General features: G+C 42.4%; 1 protein-coding gene across 1 annotated transcript in view; it reads right to left on the bottom strand.

Moving 5' to 3' along the window:
- The window catches only part of PARD3B (par-3 family cell polarity regulator beta), a gene marked incomplete at its 5' end in the record, with an annotated part of 561,662 nt that overhangs the window by 459,481 nt on the left and 77,612 nt on the right, over positions 1-24,569 (bottom strand). Inside the window, one exon of the mRNA XM_088449492.1 lies at positions 23,520-23,801. Coding sequence (XP_088305618.1) covers positions 23,520-23,801 — 282 coding nt within the window. The remainder of the gene's footprint in view (positions 1-23,519; positions 23,802-24,569) is intronic.

Here is a 24,569-nt window from a genome sequence, read left to right as displayed (position 1 = left end):
ATTTTCTTTTTTCTGTGATCAGTGTAACCCCCGCCCTTTACAAGCACCTGTAGTATATTATTAAGCTGATTGAGCAACTACCATATTTTTTGCTTGCAGTTTGGAGGCATGAAGGGAGTCAGCATTAGGAGGAGGTGCTGATCCTTATAGTGCCATGTGGAGGTTTTTGGGGGTACCTCCAAGGTGAGTTAGCTCTCAGCTCATACATGTGCTGTTATCATGCAGTACATCAATTTGTAATTATATGACCCCGAGTGGGTGCTACTATTATGTAGCAATAATTATTTTGTGGTGAGCGTTTGGGAGTGGGGCCCCCAGGATTGTTCTGGCTGGACCTTGCTCATGGCATCACCACTTAATTCACATAGAATATTTTTTCACTTTCTATGCGTTTCTGTATTATTTATGTCATTTTAATTCTTTTACATTTCATTAACACTTATTGATTTATCTTTACACATCTATCCTTTAACACTTCACTATCACCTTTTTTCCCCTTTTCGTGTGATGCCCTGGGGGTGGTCCTTGGCTGGAATTTTTTGTGATGGGCAATCGGTCGCTCCGGGTCTCGCACCAAAGGGGGCGTGCTGTCTATGTTAAGTGACAGCACGCTCCCTTTGGTGGGTGGGCCGGGGGGGTGGCTGCCCAGATGGAGGCGTTCCCATGAGAATAGGCGTTCCCAGACGGAGGCGTTCCCACTTGTGATGTCAGTGGGAGAGCTTTCGGCTCTGTTTGAGCCGAAAGCTTTCTGGGGCTTGCGGCAACGAGACCCTACCACAAGGGACAAGGGTCTCGTCGCAAGCCCATTGGTCGCGATGGTCTTGGCCATCGCAACCATCATCCTGGCCGCTTGCATTAGCTGTGGGTGGCAACCCACAGCCATGCTAGTGGCCAGGAGGCCGCTCAATAAAAAAAAAAAAAAGACCGGCCCTGATTCAGAGCGAGCGCTCTGTCAGAGCGTCCGGCTCTGAATCAGGGCCTATGAGAGGAAACCGCTGTTACTCGCTTACAGATTTATGCTGGATACACACCAAGATGAGGGATCAGTCAGCTATATACACTTACCAATCGCCCGCTCCATGTGTCTGGGCCAACATCACAACTGGGCAGGAAATTAATTTTGGCCGCCCAATTGTACGGGAAGTCGGCGGGTCACCTGTACACACACCAATATATCTTTTATGTGCTGCAGGGCCAACCTGATATGTGAGTGAATGACGTACTAGATGTACATACTGGCCGACGCACTAGTATTCTGTGTACTGTTAGTAGAATGACCAGGCTTCATGTGTCTCACTATGATATGTTCATGCTAATTGCAGCACCTGTGTACAGTTTATAAATTCCATATTTGAGGCTCGGCCAGTATGGCGTGTCCTGTGACCGTGAGAGCGAGTCTCCGCAATGTGGTTATAGTACATGTGGCTCTGTAAGTACAAGACTTATTTTTATTAATACATATTGAAACAATTGATCAGTTAAGAGTTTTATCTTTTTACATTGCTCTGTCTTCTTCATACATTAAGTGAACAATGGCTGGTAGGAATGAGTACGGTACGGGATAACGGCCGTCAGAATCCCAATGCCAGCATCCCGACCAAGTTACAATGCCAACACCTAAAGGTAAGTACTCCTAACCTAACCCTTCCTCACCTGTCTCCCTTCTCCTTTCACTTCCCCTTTACGTAACCCTGAATTCCCCCCAGGTATAGAGGACTCTCGGAATTCTATCGGGATTTTGAGGTTAGGTAAATTAGTTAACTCGGGAGGGGTCCATTCTTTTCTGGATTTGAGGACAGAACTGGGCCTTCCTCAGTCAAAGTACTGATCCTATACTCAACTGATGTCCTATGTTAAGAAGATTAATAATATACGTGGAGTACAGATTAGAGACTTGACCCCCTTTGAAATGCTATCTTCCCAAATTAAACCTATGCACCTATCTGTATCATTTACAAGATGCTTATAGATAATGATTTTGTCTCTACCTAAATTTAAAATCTCCTGGGACAATGATCTAAATTTGCAATTCAACGAACAACAATGGTTTAAGGCTTTCCAATTCTCTCATGTTCCATCCCAGAGTGGATCAGTTATTGAGACACCCTATAAGGTTATTACCAGATGGCATTGATGTCCCAGTGTATTAAACAAAATGTTCCCAGGTGCTTCAAATTTATGTTGGAGATACAATGGGAGTTTGGGTTCTCCTTTTTCATATATGGTGGATTTGCCCTTCATTGGCCTCTTTTTGGAATCCAAATTACTAAGGATATTGTTGGCGAGGGGGGTCCATGATTGACCGGAGTTCTGGATTCTGGATGTAATATCCTGGCCTATCTCCAAGTACAATAAGTCTCTTTTATGACATATGAAAATTGCCGCTAAGGCAGTCATACCAGTTATATGGAGATCAGTGTCACCCCCGACTATCAAAGACTGGTTGGTCCGATTAGATATGTAAATGATTATGGAAGAAGTTTCTCTGTAGACAACAGGTCGCCTTTCTACTTTTATAGCCACATGGTTTTACTGACTAGAATATAAATATTTTGCCTAATATTAAACCTTAAAGGTCTAAGCTGGTGTATATAGTGTGCCTCTCCGCTGATTGTTATATCTGGTGAAGACCTTGGAACTCCCCAACACTTCTATCCCCCCTCTTTCTATTCCTTTATTTTTCCTTGTTGTCGTTTTGTTTTTGTTTTTATTGGTTGGTTTCTAATAATATTATTTTGAAAAACTGGATGTATCTTTGTCAAATGCTCATTAACATATCTATGACTGTTTTTGATGGGATATAACAAAAAAAGGCGAGTGATCCTGCACCAAATCTAACATGTGGTAAGTAGTAATATTACAGCATCATATACCAACAATATTAGAAACATTTATTAGGATAATGTCCAAAGTATATAGGCCCTCATTCAGAGGTGGTCGCAAGAAGCGATCGCTCGCTCTGAGTGAGGGCCACCTCTTAATTTTTGAAGTGCTGCCTCCTGGTCGTTAGGTAAGCTGTGGGTTACCACCCACAGCTTAACGACTGACCAGGTTGATGGTCGCGATGGTGATCACCATTAGGACATCGGGGCTTGCGACCAGACCCTAAGGTTGGGACTCGGCAACCGCAAGCCCCAGGGAGCTTTCTGCTCTGAAGGAGCAGGAAACTCCCCACTGACATCACTGATGATGTCAGTCCGGCCGCCCACAAAACAGTAGGCGTTAGTTAAGGAATGCCTCCGTTTTGGAAACCATCCCCCCCGGCCCGCCTACCAAACGGAGCAAGCTGTTGATCAACATTGACAACCACCCCTTTAGTAACGAGCTCCGGAGCTAGAGAGTTTCTCTGTCGCTCCGAGGCTTGCGCACGCGCAGTGCGGCAGTGTGCGTGCGCAGGACTAACCATCAAGCGCATCGGCGCTTGCGACAGACTCTGAATGAGGTCCATAGTGTGCTAGTGATGCTCTCCAGGGTTTGTATTTCTAAACTGAATAGATGGGTTTTGAAGAGAAGCAAAACAACTCTGTTTTGGGGGACACTCTTATTTGTCATGTAAAACATAATTTTTATTAGTTATGTGTTAAAAATATATTATTGTCTCCCTGGTGAAGGAGAGGCCCTATCAATATTATCCTTACTATTCAAAAACCTATATAATCAGCATAACAAGATATATATAGAGCTTAATTCTCCAATATTATTTTATATATGGGCGAGAATATCTCTATAATAGCACCGGTGCTCGAATGCTGGAGCTACATTATAATTATTCATAGGCACGTATATCATAGTAGATTGTTAATACATAGTATGTTGTCAAGGGGTAAGCAAGTTATTCTGTAAAAATATTTTTGGTACATATATCAAACAATAACCTGTTAATACATCATATGTTGCCGCAAGTAACCAGGTAAAAGTAAAGAAAAAAAGTAATAGAAAAAAACCTGAAAATAACTGCTAGGCAGTCAGTAGATGAAATGAAATGGTACCAATATAGATGATCTAGTAACAGTTTCATAGGATATATACATCAACTGTATCCATCTTTATAGACCAACAGCAGAAATATTGTCGGCAGAAGTTTGATACCATTTCAAAAACACACAACCCAAAAATAATGAAATTCCATATAATGAGTTATCACATTTGATTTCTGAAAATAAAGTATCCTGCTGTTATATGGATAAGATAAGATAACATTTGTGCTGATTTAGTTTCATGTAACTAGGATTTTTAATATCCTGACAGGTTTTCAGGTTTTAACAGGTTTTTCCAACATGAGGGTAATTCAGCAGCAGTATTCTCATCAGCAGTTTGATACCATTTAAGAAACCCGGCGGCAAGTAATCACTTTTGATTTCTAAAAGCAAAATATCTTGCAGTTATAGGAAAAAGATGACATAACATTAATGGTGATTACGTGCTATGTAACGAGGAACCTAATCTCATGACAGGTTTTCAGGTGTAGACAACTTTTTTCAACATGATGCCAATACAGCAACAGTAACAATTCATTAGCTCAAAGTAGAATGTTGCCTTTAAGTCATGGTAAACGTGTATTAAAGAATATCTGAGCCGGAGAATCCAGCTACCTCTGCTTCCTTCTTGTGTGGAACATTTCCAGGTAACAAGAGGTGAGAGAGTAGTCGGTGGGGCAGATGGAAAGTAAAGGTAAGAGACGCTTCTGCTGTCCGGTTCTATTCCCTCTGCCACCCTGTTGTCCTTAAGATATTGCAGGGTGGTCAGTGGGTGCCGTTCCTGATGAGAGAGTGCTGAAAGAAGAAAATGTACCTGGATAGATGTGGCTGAGGCAGGATAATCTTCCTGCTTGGTTCCTGTGGTATGGTGCCTGTTTTGGGACTCGTGTGCGCAGCACGAGTACCAGGTAGTGGAGCTATGACGCGCGTTTTGCCCGGTATTGGGCTTGATCACATGCAGCCTTGGATGTAGTCAGCATCCTGGGGTGCGGGATGCAGACGGTCGAAATACAGATGCAGGATCCCGATAGCGTTGGGATCCCGGCTCCACAATCCCGACGGTAAGTATCATGGGTTAGGTTTAGGCACTAGGGGTGGAGGTTATGGTTAGGCACCAAAAAGGGAGGGTTAAGGTTAGTGTAGGTAGAGGGGGAGGGTTAGCATACCGACCAACAAGTGTCGCTATGTTAAGGCAACCCCTATCGAAACGTGTTTTTGATATGTGCGTCCTTAAATAAAAGAATATACATAAAAAAATAAACAGAAGACCAACACTGAATCTCTTCATGGGAAAGTGTATAGTGAAAGGGGGATCCAGTGAAATACAAATTAAATAGAAAGGATGAGTCCTCCTGTGAAAACAAGGAGGTGAATAAATACATTTAAGGCGGCTCTGTTATCTTAGTCAGTTGTACTTTGCTAGATCTGATTTGGCTCATTGTAACGAGGCGCTATCAACTGGATCTACAATAAGAAATGCACAAGTTTAGCTTTGACAAAGGCTGTTTTATAATTGAGGTGACTCTTTACTGAAACTAAAAAAAATAAAACTTCCCACCGTAGTAGTTTTAGTCGCAGACTGATAATCATCACCGAGACCCCCGAGATGTGCAGAGATCTTACCAGAAATGTTTCTTGTACGCAGAAATGTTCTGGTGTCTTTCCCCAATTACACAGCAGAACCTTGCGCACGATTCAGTGATGATAAATAAAACTCTACGATGATCTGTGTGAGTTTCAGGTTCTCAGTGGGTTTTACAGTTACAATGTTGTTAGATTTACAGTAGAACTTTATCTCCTTTTGCCCTGATCGACTTCTTTCGCTATAGTGTGAGATTATCTTATTATTATTATTATTATCCTTTATTTATATGGCGCCACAAGTGTTCCGCAGCGCCTTACATAGTACATAGAACTAATAAGTGAACAAGAAACAAGTAACTTACAGTACATTACAGTGCAGGACAGGGACACAACTTATATACATTGCTGAAATAGTGATTAAAGCACTCACAATAAGCTGCCGGGAGTTGGCGGTCCCGTGTTAGGTGCCCTAATGGGGAGTAGAGAGTAGAAGAAAATGTAAAGAGAAGCACATGAGGGAAGAGGTCCCTGCTCATGAGAGCTTACATTCTAAGGGGAGGGGCAGACAGACAGGCGTGACACAGAAGGGGAGGGGCAGACAGACGGGCGTGACACAGAAGGGGAGGGGCAGGCAGACAGGCGTGACACAGAAGGGGAAGATAGGAAGGAAAGAGCATGAGGTGGGTTAGGAGGAGTGCTGGAAGGCCTTGATGAAGTAGTGGGTCTTGAGAGCCCGTTTGAAGATTTGTAGAGAGGTGGAGAGTCTGATAGGGAGAGGGAGAGCATTCCAAAGGTAGGGAGCAGCACGGGCAAAATCTCGGATGCGGGAGTGGGAGGAAGTAATCAGTTGGCAAGAGAGGCGGCATGCATTAGTTGAGCGAAGTGGGCGGGTGGGAGTGTGAAGGGAGAGAAGGTCAGAAATGTATGCGGGAGAGGATTTGGTGAGGGCTTTGTAGGTGAATGTAAGAACCTTGAATTGGCATCTGAAGGGGAAGGGGAGCCAGTGTAGGGCTTGAAGGAGAGGGGAAGCAGATATAGAACGTCTGGAGAGGAAGATGAGCCGAGCAGCAGCATTGAGAACAGATTGTAGTGGAGAGAGGTGAGAGACTGGGAGGCCAGCTAGGAGAAGGTTACAGTAGTCCAATCTGGATATGACCAGTGAGTGGATGAGGGTTTTAGTGGCATCCTGGGTGAGGAAGGGTCTAATCCTGGAGATATTTTTTAGGTGAAAACGGCAGGACTGCGAGATGTGCTGAATGTGCGGTTTAAAGGAGAGGGAGGAGTCTAGGATAACTCCAAGACAGCGCACTTTGGGGCTAGAGGAGATAGTTGTGCCATCAATAGATAACGAAATTGTGGAAAGTGATGTAGTGGAAGAGGGTGGGAAGATGATCAGCTCAGTCTTAGACATGTTAAGTTTAAGAAAGCGCTGGGACATCCACGAAGAGACAGCAGAGAGACAGTTGGAGATACGGGTAAGGAGCTCAGGGGTGAGCTCAGGGGTGGAAAGGTAAATTTGAGTATCATCTGCATAGAGATGATATTGGAGGTCAAAGGAGTTAATGAGTTCACCTAAAGAGGATGTATATAGGGAGAAAAGGAGAGGTCCAAGAACAGAACCTTGGGGAACTCCTACCTTTAGTGGAAGTGGAGGGGAAGAGGAGTCATGAGAGGACACAGCGAAGGAACGATCAGAGAGGTAGGAGGAAAGCCAGGAGAGGGCAGTTTCACGTAAACCGAGAGAGTAAAGGATTTGCAGGAGGAGAGGGTGGTCTACAGTGTCAAATGCAGCAGAGAGGTCAAGGAGAATGAGCAGAGAGTAGTGACCCTTGGATTTGGCAGCAAGGAGGTCGTTGCTGACTTTCGTGAGGGCAGTTTCCGTGGAGTGGAGAGATCGGAAGCCAGATTGAAATGAGTCAAGGAGGGAGTGGGAGGAAAGAAAGGTGGTAAGGCGGTTGTAGACAATACGCTCAAGGAGTTTGGAAGCAAAAGGGAGAAGAGAGATGGGTCGATAGTTTGAAAGTATGTTAGGATCAAGGGTAGGTTTTTTAAGAATGGGGGAGACAAGAGCATGTTTGAATGCAGAAGGGACAGTGCCAGATGATAGGGAAAGATTAAGGAGGTGAGCCAGATGGGAACAGGCAGAAGGAGACAAGTGGGAGAGGAGACGGGAAGGGATAGGGTCAAAAGGGGAGGTGGAAGGAGGGGAGGACCGGATGAGGGCCAAGACTTCCTCTCCAGAAGCAGGGGAGAAGGATGTCAGAGTTGGTGAGACAGAAGGGGAGGGGTGGTAAGGGCAAGGAGGGAGAGGAGTGCTAAGGGTCTGATGGGATATGATGTCCTCACGTATGGAGTCAATTTTAGATGTAAAGTAGGTGGCAAAGTCGAGGGCAGAGAGCGAGGAGGGAAGGCGAGGAGGGGAAGGGCAGAGTAGGGAGTTGAAAGTGGCAAAGAGACGCCGGGGGTTTGAGGACTGGGAGGAGATGAGGTTCTTGAAATATGTTTGTTTGGAGAGAGACAGGGAAGCACTGTAGGAGGAGAGAATAAATTTGAAATGGAGGAAGTCAGCCTTAGAGCGTGACTTTCTCCACTGACGCTCCGCAATTCTTGAACACTTTTGTAGGTATCTGGTGCATTTGGAATGCCAGGGTTGTGGTGTGGATCTGCGAGGGTGAGTGGTTATTGCTGGAGCAACAGAATCAAGAGCAGAAGCAAGGGAGGAATTGTACAGGGAAGTAGCTTGTTCAGGACAGGAGAGAGAAATGATAGGGGAGAGAAGAGAGTCCAGCAGGGAGGAAAAAGCAACAGTGTCAATAGCCTCAATATTACGCTTAGTAATGGTAGCCTTAGGAGTTAGAGGAGGGCAAGGAGAGAGGGATAGGTTAAAAGAGAGAAGGTGATGGTCAGAGAGGGGGAATGGGCAATTGGAGTAATCAGAAATATCACAACGGTGCGTAAAGACCAGGTCAAGTGAGTGCCCACTCACATGGGAGGGTGAGGAGGTCCATTGGGCGAGACCAAATGAAGAGGTGAGGGTAAGGAGTTTAGCTGCAGAGGATTCTGTGGGAATGTCAATAGGAATATTAAAATCACCTAGGATAATGGAGGGAAGATCTGAGGAGAGAAAGTGAGGGAGCCAGGAAGCGAAGTTGTCAAGGAATTTGGAGGGAGAGCCAGGGGGACGGTAAATGACAGCTACTCTGAGGTTTACTGGTTGGAAGAGTCGTATAGCATGAACCTCAAATGTGGGGAATGTAAGGGATGGTTCAGAGGGTATTAGCTGGTATGAGTAACTGGTGGATAGAAGGACCCCAACTCCACCACCATGGCGACCCCCAGGCCGGGGGGTGTGGGAGAAGGCAAAGCCCACAGAGGATAGAGCAGCAGGAGAAGTGGTGTCAGAGGGTGAGATCCAAGTTTCAGTGATGGCTAGGAGATTCAGAGAGTTGGAGATAAAAAGGTCATGGGTGGGGACCAGTTTATTACAGACTGACCTGGCGTTCCAGAGGGCACAGGATAGAGAGATAGCATTTGTGGGGGAGATGTGAATGAGATTGTCCGGGTTGCTGTAACGTGGAGGTGAGATTAATTTGGGGGACCGATATGAATAGAGTTTAGTGATGGTGCGGGCACCTGAGCTGGAAAGGGAACCAATAGGAGGTGGGCAGGGAGGGAGATGTGGATGGCAGTGTGGTGAAGTGACAGGGAGAGGAGTGTAGGAGGAGGGTTTGGTGGTGGGGTAGTAGGACAGAGGGGGGGTAGAACAGGAAGAAAGTGGAGTAATGGGTGAGGAGTGAAGAGTAGGCAGACAGAGGAGGGGGGAGAAGGGGAGGAGGAGGTGGAAGAGATAAGGGGGAAAGGATAAAGGTGGAAGCAGGGGGCAGAACAGAGGATTAGGTAGAGACAGAGGGAAGGAGGGAGTTGACGAAAACCTTGTCATGGTGTTTATAAGTAAACAAGAGGAAAGAAATTTGGAAATTTAAATGAGATATGAGTGCAAGAGATTTGTAGGAATGCAAGTAAGAAAACAGTGACGTATCAAAGAACAGTGTATCAATATGTATGCAGATTAACAAGATTGTTATAGGGAGAAATAAAAGTGGGGTTCTAAAGTGTGCAGAATGTGAAAAATAACGCAGATTGTAAGCAGACAGAGGATGTGAGGCTAGGCAAGAGAGCTGAGATAAAGGACAGTGTTTCAAAGTTGATAGATATAAACTGACATGGGGAAAAGTACGATAAGCATTGAATTGTATGCTAGAATCAGAAGGCCAGCATTATTAATAGCATTAGAAGTGTTCTTGCCGTGATTGTACAGGGAGTCCAGTTGTAGTCTGAGTCTTTAGATTGTTGGGGTTTGTTGCGTGATGGCCTTTTTCTCCTTCTGTTTTTCCTCGGAATAACGCAGGTCTAACGCTAGTTATGCACTTAAAAAACTGCACTTAGAAAAAAAGCTGCACCCAGCCAAGGCTTCCCCAGCCAAACTACTGACACTTATACAGGGAAGCAGGCAAGTGTGGACACTAATTAATGAAAACCCCCAATTGGCCAGCCAGAGAAAGCTAGCAATAAAAATGGCTTAAGTCAACAATGACCACATACCATACATCTAAGGCTACAAATAAATCAAGCATTCACTTTAGTCAATAAACTGAGAGAATCCTTAAAACAATGTAACTATTACAAATCATAAGGCATTAGAAACAAAAGCATAAGGATTCAGTAAAGAATAAGCTAGTTACCTATGATTATAATTAATAAAGGAGGCACAGGAGGTGAAACACTTTGCAGTCACAGTCAACTTCAGTTACCTATGATTATAATTAATAAAGGAGGCACAGGAGGTGAAACACTTTGCAGTCACAGTCAACTTCAGTTACCTATGATTATAATTAATAAAGGAGGCACAGGAGGTGAAACACTTTGCAGTCACAGTCAACTTCAGTTACCTATGATTATAATTAATAAAGGAGGCACAGGAGGTGAAACACTTTGCAGTCACAGTCAACTTCAGTTACCTATGATTATAATTAATAAAGGAGGCACAGGAGGTGAAACACTTTGCAGTCACAGTCAACTTCAGTTACCTATGATTATAATTAATAAAGGAGGCACAGGAGGTGAAACACTTTGCAGTCACAGTCAACTTCAGTTACCTATGATTATAATTAATAAAGGAGGCACAGGAGGTGAAACACTTTGCAGTCACAGTCAACTTCAGTTACCTATGATTATAATTAATAAAGGAGGCACAGGAGGTGAAACACTTTGCAGTCACAGTCAACTTCAGTTACCTATGATTATAATTAATAAAGGAGGCACAGGAGGTGAAACACTTTGCAGTCACAGTCAACTTCAGTTACCTATGATTATAATTAATAAAGGAGGCACAGGAGGTGAAACACTTTGCAGTCACAGTCAACTTCAGTTACCTATGATTATAATTAATAAAGGAGGCACAGGAGGTGAAACACTTTGCAGTCACAGTCAACTTCAGTTACCTATGATTATAATTAATAAAGGAGGCACAGGAGGTGAAACACTTTGCAGTCACAGTCAACTTCAGTTACCTATGATTATAATTAATAAAGGAGGCACAGGAGGTGAAACACTTTGCAGTCACAGTCAACTTCAGTTACCTATGATTATAATTAATAAAGGAGGCACAGGAGGTGAAACACTTTTGCAGTCACAGTCAACTTCAGTTACCTATGATTATAATTAATAAAGGAGGCACAGGAGGTGAAACACTTTGCAGTCACAGTCAACTTCAGTTACCTATGATTATAATTAATAAAGGAGGCACAGGAGGTGAAACACTTTGCAGTCACAGTCAACTTCAGTTACCTATGATTATAATTAATAAAGGAGGCACAGGAGGTGAAACACTTTGCAGTCACAGTCAACTTCAGTTACCTGTAGATTGGGAGAGAGGCGGTGTCAATTCATTCAGGATCAGCAGAAGAATTAACTAATAAAAAATAACGCAGGTCTAACGCTAGTTATGCACTTAAAAAACTGCACTTAGAAAAAAAGCTGCACCCAGCCAAGGCTTCCCCAGCCAAACTACTGACACTTATACAGGGAAGCAGGCAAGTGTGGACACTAATTAATGAAAACCCCCAATTGGCCAGCCAGAGAAAGCTAGCAATAAAAATGGCTTAAGTCAACAATGACCACATACCATACATCTAAGGCTACAAATAAATCAAGCATTCACTTTAGTCAATAAACTGAGAGAATCCTTAAAACAATGTAACTATTACAAATCATAAGGCATTAGAAACAAAAGCATAAGGATTCAGTAAAGAATAAGCTAGTTACCTATGATTATAATTAATAAAGGAGGCACAGGAGGTGAAACACTTTGCAGTCACAGTCAACTTCAGTTACCTATGATTATAATTACTAAAGGAGGCACAGGAGGTGAAACACTTTGCAGTCACAGTCAACTTCAGTTACCTATGATTATAATTAATAAAGGAGGCACAGGAGGTGAAACACTTTGCAGTCACAGTCAACTTCAGTTACCTATGATTATAATTAATAAAGGAGGCACAGGAGGTGAAACACTTTGCAGTCACAGTCAACTTCAGTTACCTATGATTATAATTAATAAAGGAGGCACAGGAGGTGAAACACTTTGCAGTCACAGTCAACTTCAGTTACCTATGATTATAATTAATAAAGGAGGCACAGGAGGTGAAACACTTTGCAGTCACAGTCAACTTCAGTTACCTATGATTATAATTAATAAAGGAGGCACAGGAGGTGAAACACTTTGCAGTCACAGTCAACTTCAGTTACCTATGATTATAATTAATAAAGGAGGCACAGGAGGTGAAACACTTTGCAGTCACAGTTAACTTCAGTTACCTATGATTATAATTAATAAAGGAGGCACAGGAGGTGAAACACTTTGCAGTCACAGTCAACTTCAGTTACCTATGATTATAATTAATAAAGGAGAACAGGAGGTGAAACACTTTGCAGTCACAGTCAACTTCAGTTACCTATGATTATAATTAATAAAGGAGGCACAGGAGGTGAAACACTTTGCAGTCACAGTCAACTTCAGTTACCTATGATTATAATTAATAAAGGAGGCACAGGAGGTGAAACACTTTGCAGTCACAGTCAACTTCAGTTACCTATGATTATAATTAATAAAGGAGGCACAGGAGGTGAAACACTTTGCAGTCACAGTCAACTTCAGTTACCTATGATTATAATTAATAAAGGAGGCACAGGAGGTGAAACACTTTGCAGTCACAGTCAACTTCAGTTACCTATGATTATAATTAATAAAGGAGGCACAGGAGGTGAAACACTTTGCAGTCACAGTCAACTTCAGTTACCTATGATTATAATTAATAAAGGAGGCACAGGAGGTGAAACACTTTGCAGTCACAGTCAACTTCAGTTACCTATGATTATAATTAATAAAGGAGGCACAGGAGGTGAAACACTTTGCAGTCACAGTCAACTTCAGTTACCTATGATTATAATTAATAAAGGAGGCACAGGAGGTGAAACACTTTGCAGTCACAGTCAACTTCAGTTACCTATGATTATAATTAATAAAGGAGGCACAGGAGGTGAAACACTTTGCAGTCACAGTCAACTTCAGTTACCTATGATTATAATTAATAAAGGAGGCACAGGAGGTGAAACACTTTGCAGTCACAGTCAACTTCAGTTACCTATGATTATAATTAATAAAGGAGGCACAGGAGGTGAAACACTTTGCAGTCACAGTCAACTTCAGTTACCTATGATTATAATTAATAAAGGAGGCACAGGAGGTGAAACACTTTGCAGTCACAGTCAACTTCAGTTACCTATGATTATAATTAATAAAGGAGGCACAGGAGGTGAAACACTTTGCAGTCACAGTCAACTTCAGTTACCTATGATTATAATTAATAAAGGAGGCACAGGAGGTGAAACACTTTGCAGTCACAGTCAACTTCAGTTACCTATGATTATAATTAATAAAGGAGGCACAGGAGGTGAAACACTTTGCAGTCACAGTCAACTTCAGTTACCTATGATTATAATTAATAAAGGAGGCACAGGAGGTGAAACACTTTGCAGTCACAGTCAACTTCAGTTACCTATGATTATAATTAATAAAGGAGGCACAGGAGGTGAAACACTTTGCAGTCACAGTCAACTTCAGTTACCTATGATTATAATTAATAAAGGAGGCACAGGAGGTGAAACACTTTGCAGTCACAGTCAACTTCAGTTACCTATGATTATAATTAATAAAGGAGGCACAGGAGGTGAAACACTTTGCAGTCACAGTCAACTTCAGTTACCTATGATTATAATTAATAAAGGAGGCACAGGAGGTGAAACACTTTGCAGTCACAGTCAACTTCAGTTACCTATGATTATAATTAATAAAGGAGGCACAGGAGGTGAAACACTTTGCAGTCACAGTCAACTTCAGTTACCTATGATTATAATTAATAAAGGAGGCACAGGAGGTGAAACACTTTGCAGTCACAGTCAACTTCAGTTACCTATGATTATAATTAATAAAGGAGGCACAGGAGGTGAAACACTTTGCAGTCACAGTCAACTTCAGTTACCTATGATTATAATTAATAAAGGAGGCACAGGAGGTGAAACACTTTGCAGTCACAGTCAACTTCAGTTACCTATGATTATAATTAATAAAGGAGGCACAGGAGGTGAAACACTTTGCAGTCACAGTCAACTTCAGTTACCTATGATTATAATTAATAAAGGAGGCACAGGAGGTGAAACACTTTGCAGTCACAGTCAACTTCAGTTACCTATGATTATAATTAATAAAGGAGGCACAGGAGGTGAAACACTTTGCAGTCACAGTCAACTTCAGTTACCTATGATTATAATTAATAAAGGAGGCACAGGAGGTGAAACACTTTGCAGTCACAGTCAACTTCAGTTACCTATGATTATAATTAATAAAGGAGGCACAGGAGGTGAAACACTTTGCAGTCACAGTCAACTTCAGTTACCTATGATTATAATTAATAAAGGAGGCACAGGAGGTGAAACACTTTGCAGTCACAGTCAACTTCAGTTACCTATGATTATAATTAATAAAGGAGGCACAGGAGGTGAAACACTTTGCAGTCACAGTCAACTTCAGTTACCTATGATTATAATTAATAAAGGAGGCACAGGAGGTGAAACACTTTGCAGTCACAGTCAACTTCAGTTACCTATGATTATAATTAATAAAGGAGGCACAGGAGGTGAAACACTTTGCAGTCACAGTCAACTTCAATTACCTATGATTATAATTAATAAAGGAGGCACAGGAGGTGAAACACTTTGCAGTCACAGTCAACTTCAGTTACCTATGATTATAATTAATAAAGGAGGCACAGGAGGTGAAACACTTTGCAGTCACAGTCAACTTCAGTTACCTATGATTATAATTAATAAAGGAGGCACAGGAGGTGAAACACTTTGCAGTCACAGTCAACTTCAGTTACCTATGATTATAATTAATAAAGGAGGCACAGGAGGTGAAACACTTTGCAGTCACAGTCAACTTCAGTTACCTATGATTATAATTAATAAAGGAGGCACAGGAGGTGAAACACTTTGCAGTCACAGTCAACTTCAGTTACCTATGATTATAATTAATAAAGGAGGCACAGGAGGTGAAACACTTTGCAGTCACAGTCAACTTCAGTTACCTATGATTATAATTAATAAAGGAGGCACAGGAGGTGAAACACTTTGCAGTCACAGTCAACTTCAGTTACCTATGATTATAATTAATAAAGGAGGCACAGGAGGTGAAACACTTTGCAGTCACAGTCAACTTCAGTTACCTATGATTATAATTAATAAAGGAGGCACAGGAGGTGAAACACTTTGCAGTCACAGTCAACTTCAGTTACCTATGATTATAATTAATAAAGGAGGCACAGGAGGTGAAACACTTTGCAGTCACAGTCAACTTCAGTTACCTGTAGATTGGGAGAGAGGCGGTGTCAATTCATTCAGGATCAGCAGAAGAATTAACTAATAAAAAATAACGCAGGTCTAACGCTAGTTATGCACTTAAAAAACTGCACTTAGAAAAAAAGCTGCACCCAGCCAAGGCTTCCCCTTATCGTGGGTTTATCTGTGCGGTTGCAACGTGGGACGCTATACATGGTAGTTATTGCACTCCCCAACATTTGGTCACTATTTAAAACAGAATAGCTGAATCCTTTGCTACTTGGGTGACCACTTCTTAGAAAGGATTTTGCAAAAATATGGCCACTTGTTCTGTATGTATTATAAAGCATAGCACCCCTGCTCTTACCAAGCATCTACTAGTAATGTCCCCAACCACGCTCCCATATGACACACCACGCCCCACCATATGACGCGCCACACCCCCGGTAATGCCGACTTGTACAGTAAGTAGGCAAATATGAATCTAATTGAGGTGCAGGCAACGTGTGGCACTCAGACTGCTGTGGAACCACACATGCCAGCATGCCCTGTATATTCTTCGTCCATGTGGCAAACTGTTACATATACACAATGCACGTGCACTCGGAAACAATCAGAGAAAAACAGCCTTTATTTATGGTGTACACTCAGCATCCAAATATAATATACTACAAAAATATATGTATATCTTATAATGAGACTCATCCCTGTACATGCAATTGGTCAGTATATTATACATATATAAAAGTCATGGCGGTTTCTGCGGCAATGACATGCACTGGGAGAGAGAATCGTGTTACATGCTCGTATAGGAGAAGGACGTAGCAGAGAAAGTGATAATCAGACGACTGACTTACAAATCAGACCCATCCCGCCAAAGCGCGCGTCGTCATAACGCATGACAGTACGGCCAATCACGGCTCAACGCATTTACAACTATTCTAATGAACAACATGTTTAATTATCAAGGGGAACTATAAGGGTAGTGTACGTTAATAGCACAGCAATCATTAATGACTTATAAATACCACTATTAAAAACCCATAATTTATATTTTGTAAAATATATATAATATATGTATAAAATGAATCTCATGGAAATATGGAATATATATATTGAATGCAAGAATAAAGTTTGTAATCGATACAGATACATAATGGAGAATGGGATGGCTTTACTGTAAAAATATAAAACTATTATACATATTGTGCATTTAAAAATGAGATGCAAACTGCGCTTAACTTAAGGAAGTATTGTAATATTTTTAAACAAGACGCCCTCGCCATTTCTGCACTGTGACTACGCTGCGTCTCCGGATGCTCAGGTAAAATACGGTTTTAAATGCAACATTGAGTTTTCTTGGTGGAGCATACCGAAATAAAACATAAGGACATGCATGCACCGTGTCCAAACATTACATCGCACAGAGTCATTGCGGCAGAAAACAGACAGGCGCGGAGGAAAGAGAGGCGACGTTACTGACACACAGAAGATTGTTTTATGTTGATTACGGATCTCTAGGGGTTTTTTTTTCCTAAGGATTTTCTCTGAAATACATGTCAGTAACGCTCAGGTATTTCAGCGGCATGTCATCGCTCGGCTAAGCCCTACACGTTGTCTGCGTTCTGCGACATTCGCTGCTGCTGCACTTCCACTTATCTTGCTCTCATTTTCAGATGACAGCGAATTGCACTTTCCTGGATAAGACAAATACATTAATATTTTTGAAGAATAAATAGTAACGGCAATAAAACAAGTCTGGAAAGTCAAAATGTGATTGACAGAGGTAAAGAGCTTTTCATCAGCGTGAAGAGAACAGAGATGCGTTTATATAAATGTGATAGCACCACAGGCGTTGTAGAATGCTGTATGTGCAGGCCTGTTATGTAACACACGGGCGTTGTACTAATATAGAATGCTGTATGTGCAGGCCTGTTATGTAACACACGAGCGTTGTACTAATATAGAATGCTGTATGTGCAGGCCTGTTATGTAACACACGGGCGTTGTACTAATATAGAATGCTGTATGTGCAGGCCTGTTATGTAACACACAGGCATTGTACTAATATAGAATGCTGTATGTGCAGGCCTGTTATGTAACACACAGGCGTTGTACTAATACAGAATGCTGTATGTGCAGGCCTGTTAGGTAACACACGGGCGTTGTAGAATGCTGTACGTGCAGGCCTGTTATGTAACACACGGGCGTTGTACTAATATAGAATGCTGTATGTGCAGGCCTGTTATGTAACACACGGGCGTTGTACTAATATAGAATGCTGTATGTGCAGGCCTGTTATGTAACACACGGGCGTTGTACTAATATAGAATGCTGTATGTGCAGGCCTGTTATGTAACACATGGGCGTTGTACTAATATAGAATGCTGTACGTGCAGGCCTGTTATGTAACACACGGGCGTTGTACTAATATAGAATGCTGTATGTGCAGGCCTGTTATGTAACACACGGGCGTTGTACTAATATAGAATTCTGTATGTGCAGGCCTGTTATGTAACACATGGGCGTTGTACTAATATAGAATGCTGTATGTGCAGGCCTGTTATGTAACACACGGGCGTTGTACTAATATAGAATGCTGCATGTGCAGGCCTGTTATGTAACACACAAGTGTTGTACTAATATAGAATGCTGTATGTGCAGGCCTGTTATGTAACACACAGGCGTTGTACTAATATAGAATGCTGTATGTGCAGGCCTGTTATGTAACACACAAGTGTTGTACTAATATAGAATGCTGTATGTGCAGGCCTGTTATGTAACACACGGCGTTGTACTAATATAGAATGCTGTATGTGCAGGCCTGTTATGTAACACACGGGCGTTGTACTAATATAGAATGCTGTATGTGCAGGCCTGTTATGTAACACACGGGCGTTGTACTAATATAGAATGCTGTACGTGCAGGCCTGTTATGTAACACAGGGGCGTTGTACTAATATAGAATGCTGTATGTGCAGGCCTGTTATGTAACACACGGGCGTTGTACTAATATAGAATGCTGTACGTGCAGGCCTGTTATGTAACACAGGGGCGTTGTACTAATATAGAATGCTGTATGTGCAGGCCTGTTATGTAACACACGGGCGTTGTACTAATATAGAATGCTGTATGTGCAGACCTGGTATGTAACACACGGGCGTTGTACTAATATAGAATGCTGTATGTGCAGACCTGGTATGTAACACACGGGCGTTGTACTAATATAGAATGCTGTACGTGCAGGCCTGTTATGTAACACAGGGGCATTGTACTAATATAGAATGCTGTATGTGCAGGCCTGTTATGTAACACACGGGCGTTGTACTAATATAGAATGCTGTATGTGCAGACCTGGTATGTAACACACGGGCGCTGTACTAATATAGAATGCTGTACGTGTAGGCCTGTTATGTAACACACAGGCGTTGTACCAATATAGAATGCTGTATGTGCAGGCCTGTCATGTAACACACGGGCGTTGTACTAATATAGAATGCTGTATGTGCAGGCCTGTTATGTAACACACGGGCGTTGTACTAATATAGAATGCTGTACGTGCAGGCCTGTTATGTAACACACGGGCGTTGTACCAATATAGAATGCTGTATGTGCAGGGCTGTTATGTAACACACAGGCGTTGTACTAATATAGAATGCTGTATGTGCAGGCCTGTTATGTAACACACGGGCGTTGTACTAATATAGAATGCTGTATGTGCAGGCCTGTTATGTAACACACGGGCGTTGTACTAATATAGAATGCTGTATGTGCAGGCCTGTTATGTAACACACGGGCGTTGTACTAATATAGAATGCTGTATGTGCAGGCCTGTCATGTAACACACGGGCGTTGTACTAATATAGAATGCTGTATGTGCAGGGCTGTTATGTAACACACAGGCGTTGTACTAATATAGAATGCTGTATGTGCAGGCCTGTTATGTAACACACGGGCCATATGTCAGGGACTTTTAATAAAGTAATCCCAAACATTATTCTAAAAAACCCAATTCTGTTAAAAAATTGTACATTAAGGAATCATTACGGTTGTCCCAGGTTTATTAGAAGAATGCTAAACCTTAGTGGGCAAACCAGGAGATAAGAGATCTATGTATAATTATTTAATCAAAATGTGATAGGTTCATATTATATGTCTTAAAGACATGTAATCTTTGCAAACTACAACAGAGACAAACATCTGGGTTCAGAATAACCAATATATCTTCCTTTGGCTGATTATGAGTACAAGCATACATGCAATTAGGTAAGACAGTTACCCCCCTTTCTTAATTATTTGTCCCCAAGATTTCGCTAAAGCCCCAAAAGCAGAAATAATATTTACAGACAAAAACAGTGAACAAACTACGTCCGGTCTGATTCCAATGAAACCCGCTGACACAACAAACACCACAAAATGTATTTGTGGGGGGCAAAAAGATAATTTGCAAAGTGATCAATCATGAAACAAGAAGTGTAAGATAATCAGAAACAGAGGATGTCGCTATTCAGACGCTGATTCCAGAAATCCACTAAACAGCGGAAACATTTACATTCAAATAATCAGGATCGTTTGGCAAATTAAGATCAATTTAAGGTCAAATTTCACACCAGATTATGGATGGTTATCAGAAATATCTATAGGGACAGGTGGGCGTCATGCAAATGTCACCCTACCAGATCATAGGGTGTAGGAGAGGGACGCCCAGGGGCTGATGCTGGGCTGTCAGATTTGCGCCCTGAATCGCACGCGTTACTTGCCTTCATTACAAAAGGTGCGTTGGCAGCCATATGCAAAACGGCGGCTATGGTAGGATGTGATCAGTAACAGCAGCATACGGCAGCTCCAGACACTCGTCACATAGACCAACGCCCCACGTGTCCCCGTGTTTTTAGATATTCATTTTAATAGCAAATTGGGCATGTACTATTAGGCACCAAGTAAAGCTGGTAAAACCCCTCTAATACCGCAGCGCCAACTCACCGTCATCATCATCCATCTCTTGCACACGCCCCTGACCACCCGCAAACTAAATAGCGCTCTCAGGTTCATATCCGTCTTTGTCTCGGTCTCCATCTTATCGCAATTGCGCAAACACACCCCTACTGTACTTGGCTTACATTGGGACACCCACGTCCCGTCTACCCAGGTGCAAGCAGGTGTTAGCGGTGGGATTACGCCAACCCGCATTGGTGCATAGCCATATGGCCACCTTTCTGGGATTGCACAGAATGATTCCTTTCAGGATACGCTGCGCCCGCTGGCAAAGGTCTCGCGCCGGCATCAGCCCCATATCCTGACACATTGGTTGGAATTCATCAAGAATCAGAACAGGTAAATGTTTGATTTTCATGCGTAAATTACGATCCACCCAATATACAGCCATTCCAATTTCTTGAAAACCTAAGGCCCCTGAATTAAAGTGCACCTGTAGTTCACACTCTAAGGGGGCAATTCAGTTCTCTGCAATGCGCTTGGTCGCATTGTCGGGCCGCACACATCACCGACAATTACGGTACTCTATGTGGCCGCGAGGTGCTGGCATTACCACCATTTCTCCGGCACTTTACGGCCATCGCGCTGATTAAATTACACCCCTTAGTGACAGACACTTTTATTAGAATCATTCATTTTCCAGCTCCCACCTCAACTCACTTCAGGCCCGATTCTTAGGTCGGAGTAAAGCGCAAAAAAAGGGCAAAGGGCAAGTACTGTAACTTTGCTCCTTGGTAAAACCATGTTGCACTGCAGGGGGCAGAGATGTAACTTGTGCAGAGAGATCAAAGGTGGGTAATTAGACAATATGTTGCCCAATCCGGTGGATCTGGCCGATATATCGTCCACATCTGCAAGTATGTACCCACTATGAGCGACTATGCGCGGTTGTTCATCGCATCAATAGATCCAGCCTACAGGCATCTCAATCTGTCAATTTGATGAACAACTCCATGCTTGTGGATGTAGCTGGTAAACGATATATCGTTCATCGCAATTTGCGTTGGCCGTGTGCATACATCGTTTAATGTATACCTGGTATTAAATTTGGGAGGAGCGTGTCCAGCCTCATTCGTGCATTGTAAAGCTGGGTACACACTAGACCGGTGTACCCAGCCGACGGCAGGTGCTGCGGACGACATACAATGCAGACCGTACACACCACACGACTTGGTGGACGTCCGCACGATATTTCGTTCCCCTGCCACATGCATGGCATGGTCAGTCAAATCATCAGATTGAGCAGCATGTAGGGCCGACCTCAAGACTGAACGGACAACGCCGCGGAAGTGCGCATAGCGGGTACACACTTGACGATTTGAAAGATTTGTCAGTCCGATTCGTCGGAATTGGGCAAATCATTCAAAATATCATCTAATGTGTAGCCAGCTTAAGAATAAAGCTATGCAGTATTTGTGGGCTACATGCAAAAGCAGCTGGTATTTATCCAGCATGCAAAATAATAAATATATTTGCCCCCCGTGTAGTGCGGCCTGGTTTGTCTGGGTGCAAAGTTACTGGCACTTTTTTGCTTCACTCCCACCACAGAATCGGGCTATTAGTTGGTTGGGGTCTTACTGCAGAAGATTGTCACCAAACTCTAATGTTATTTCCTATGCATTTTAAGGGTCAGCCTTATTGCTCTTGTGTATAACCAAATATTTTCTAGTCTATAATGAATTTTGTGATACTATTCTTAAATTAGAAAATGATTATTTTTGGAGTTGAGATAAACAAAACAAAACAAAATCAGTCTTCAAAGGCCCAAGGAACGGTAATGACACTGATAAGACACAGATCACACAGAAATCAGCAGGATGAATATAGAGTTGGATACGGGGGAGGTGTGATAGTTATTTATACATAGATCTCCATATAGTTTGTGACATATGATTCTGGTGGCAAATATAAACGGAAAATGTTCTTTAATGATTTGCGCACAACGTTCCCAGTGACAATACTGCGTCTGGACTAGGACATGAGATGTACGAGGCTGAGTGGTGCAACCTTATAGGTTGTCTAATTATATAACATCTCCTAAATTAATAACCTATTATTAACGGACTCGTAATTAACCTAAGGAACATTACTGATGCCGAAAATAGTGTGTGAAGCCTCATTAATGTTTCAGTAAGTGCAGCCCTTTAATCAGCACCACCACATAATATAATGCTTTAATCTAGACATTTATGTACAAATTTGTAACAAGCAGGAATTAAATGTGAAAATTAGAGAATAAAGAAAAGTAGAATTTCCCCCAGCAGTGCGTATAACGGGCGACCTTCCGCCCCCCCCCCCTCCTCCACATGGTCATTTTCATCATCAGCGGTTTATAAATATCTATAAATGTCTGCGCAAGTTAATGCTGACGAGCAGCTAATCAATGCGTCAGCGGTGAATACCGCGATTGTCGCTTTCGGAAGAAGTCGCCTTCTGTCAAAACTCTGAATTCTAAATAACTTTGTGGGAGTTTCTACATCTTGTAGTTGGCTGTCTGACTTCTGGAACTAAGCGCAAGTGTATTTATAAGATGGGCATGGTAGTCCTCTATTGTGCATCGCTGTCATTATTCGTGTAACGCGGCTGGATGTAAGGCGGTACGGAGAACGCAGTGTACAGTACTGCACGGAGGGAGGGCGTAACGCCACCTTTAGCTCGCATCCCCGGGATGTCGTCTATTTTTACGATTACTTTGGGTTGGTATTTCACTGTCTACTTTTAAAATCATTAACCCATCTTTAAATGGCGGGAATGGATTAAATGCTGGAGCTTCCTGCAGCAGAGCCTGAGAGGTGCGATCAGTTTTGTGAGGCAAAGCTTAGTTCCAGGATACAGAATGCCACAGTTACGCTATCTTTCACCAGACTAATTGAAACCGCATGATACCTCACAGCAGGCGGAAAAAAGGTAAAGTGTAATCGTATGCAATTCTTCCTACAACTTCATTTAATGAGCATCGTGCCATCAAGACCCAAAGAATGATCAGATGTATGCGGTAACGGTTATTACCTGTCAGCTGTATCCAGCGCCTGCTGCTTCACGTTTATTTGACTGTAAAGGTCTTGGACGTGATCCCTCTCTGAATTAGGCGCTAGCGGGTCTCTTGGGTAACTGTAAGACGCTGGCACTGGAGGCGAGTAAGGCCGCTGGGGATGTGGCGGGGGTTCCTTAAAGTGGTTCACTCGGGCGTAATTGGGATCCATATCGTCGTCCTCAATATTGTTGACTGCGTTAAAGTCAAATAACACTTTTGCCTGCTTCTCCCGTAATTCCTGGTGCTTGGCGTTAATTCTGCAAATGAAACAAGAGATGCAAGAAAAAATTGATGTTACAAGTAAATGTATCAGCCTATTAATTCTATTACAGCATTTCCCCATATCACATGCTGAACTACATGGTAATCCTGTCCAACAATGGCGTCTACCAAGCCACGTATAACTATGTAACTTGCTATATAAAGAGTGCACTAATAATTTAGTATAATAATCAGATGATATTTGGAATAACACATATACAAACAGTTTGAGAACAAACATTTCAGTTTAGGATTTGTTATTCAGTAAAATTAGAGAACAGATTGTGGGTTTGAATATTTTTGCAAATCACTGTATATAAAAGGTGCATTTATTCATGGTTTATTTCAGTATCACAGCATATCTTGGTGACAAAAAGGGGTCCATTCAAAATCACTTAATTTCTACACAAGCAGGTGAACACTAACGTTTTCCCTTATTTATCAGGGCTCCTCATTATAAAGGTAATGCAGGATATATCACAAATATCTCCTGCTTACCTTTCAGCCCCGATCTGTCGTCCCCGTACACTAGTATGTGGACCTAAATTTATCAAGCTACGAATATATAGAACATTTTTGGACCCTGACTGTGGGTGCGTTCCGCGCCTGCATAAAGCTCAGTTCAGGCAGGCGCACCAGCATTGCTGAGTTAGACTCAGGGGTGATAAGGTACAAAAGTAGCAGTGAAGGGGATCGTGGAGACTGCGGATTTTCAGGTCAGCTGTCTCCGTACAATGCTTAATTGCTCTGGTGATTTTGTATCC

Source organism: Taudactylus pleione, unplaced genomic scaffold, assembly GCF_031769625.1.
Source record: "Taudactylus pleione unplaced genomic scaffold, aTauple2 ptg000486l, whole genome shotgun sequence".
NCBI classification, from domain to species: Eukaryota; Metazoa; Chordata; class Amphibia; order Anura; family Myobatrachidae; genus Taudactylus; species Taudactylus pleione.
This window is presented reverse-complemented; position numbering and strand designations above follow the sequence as displayed.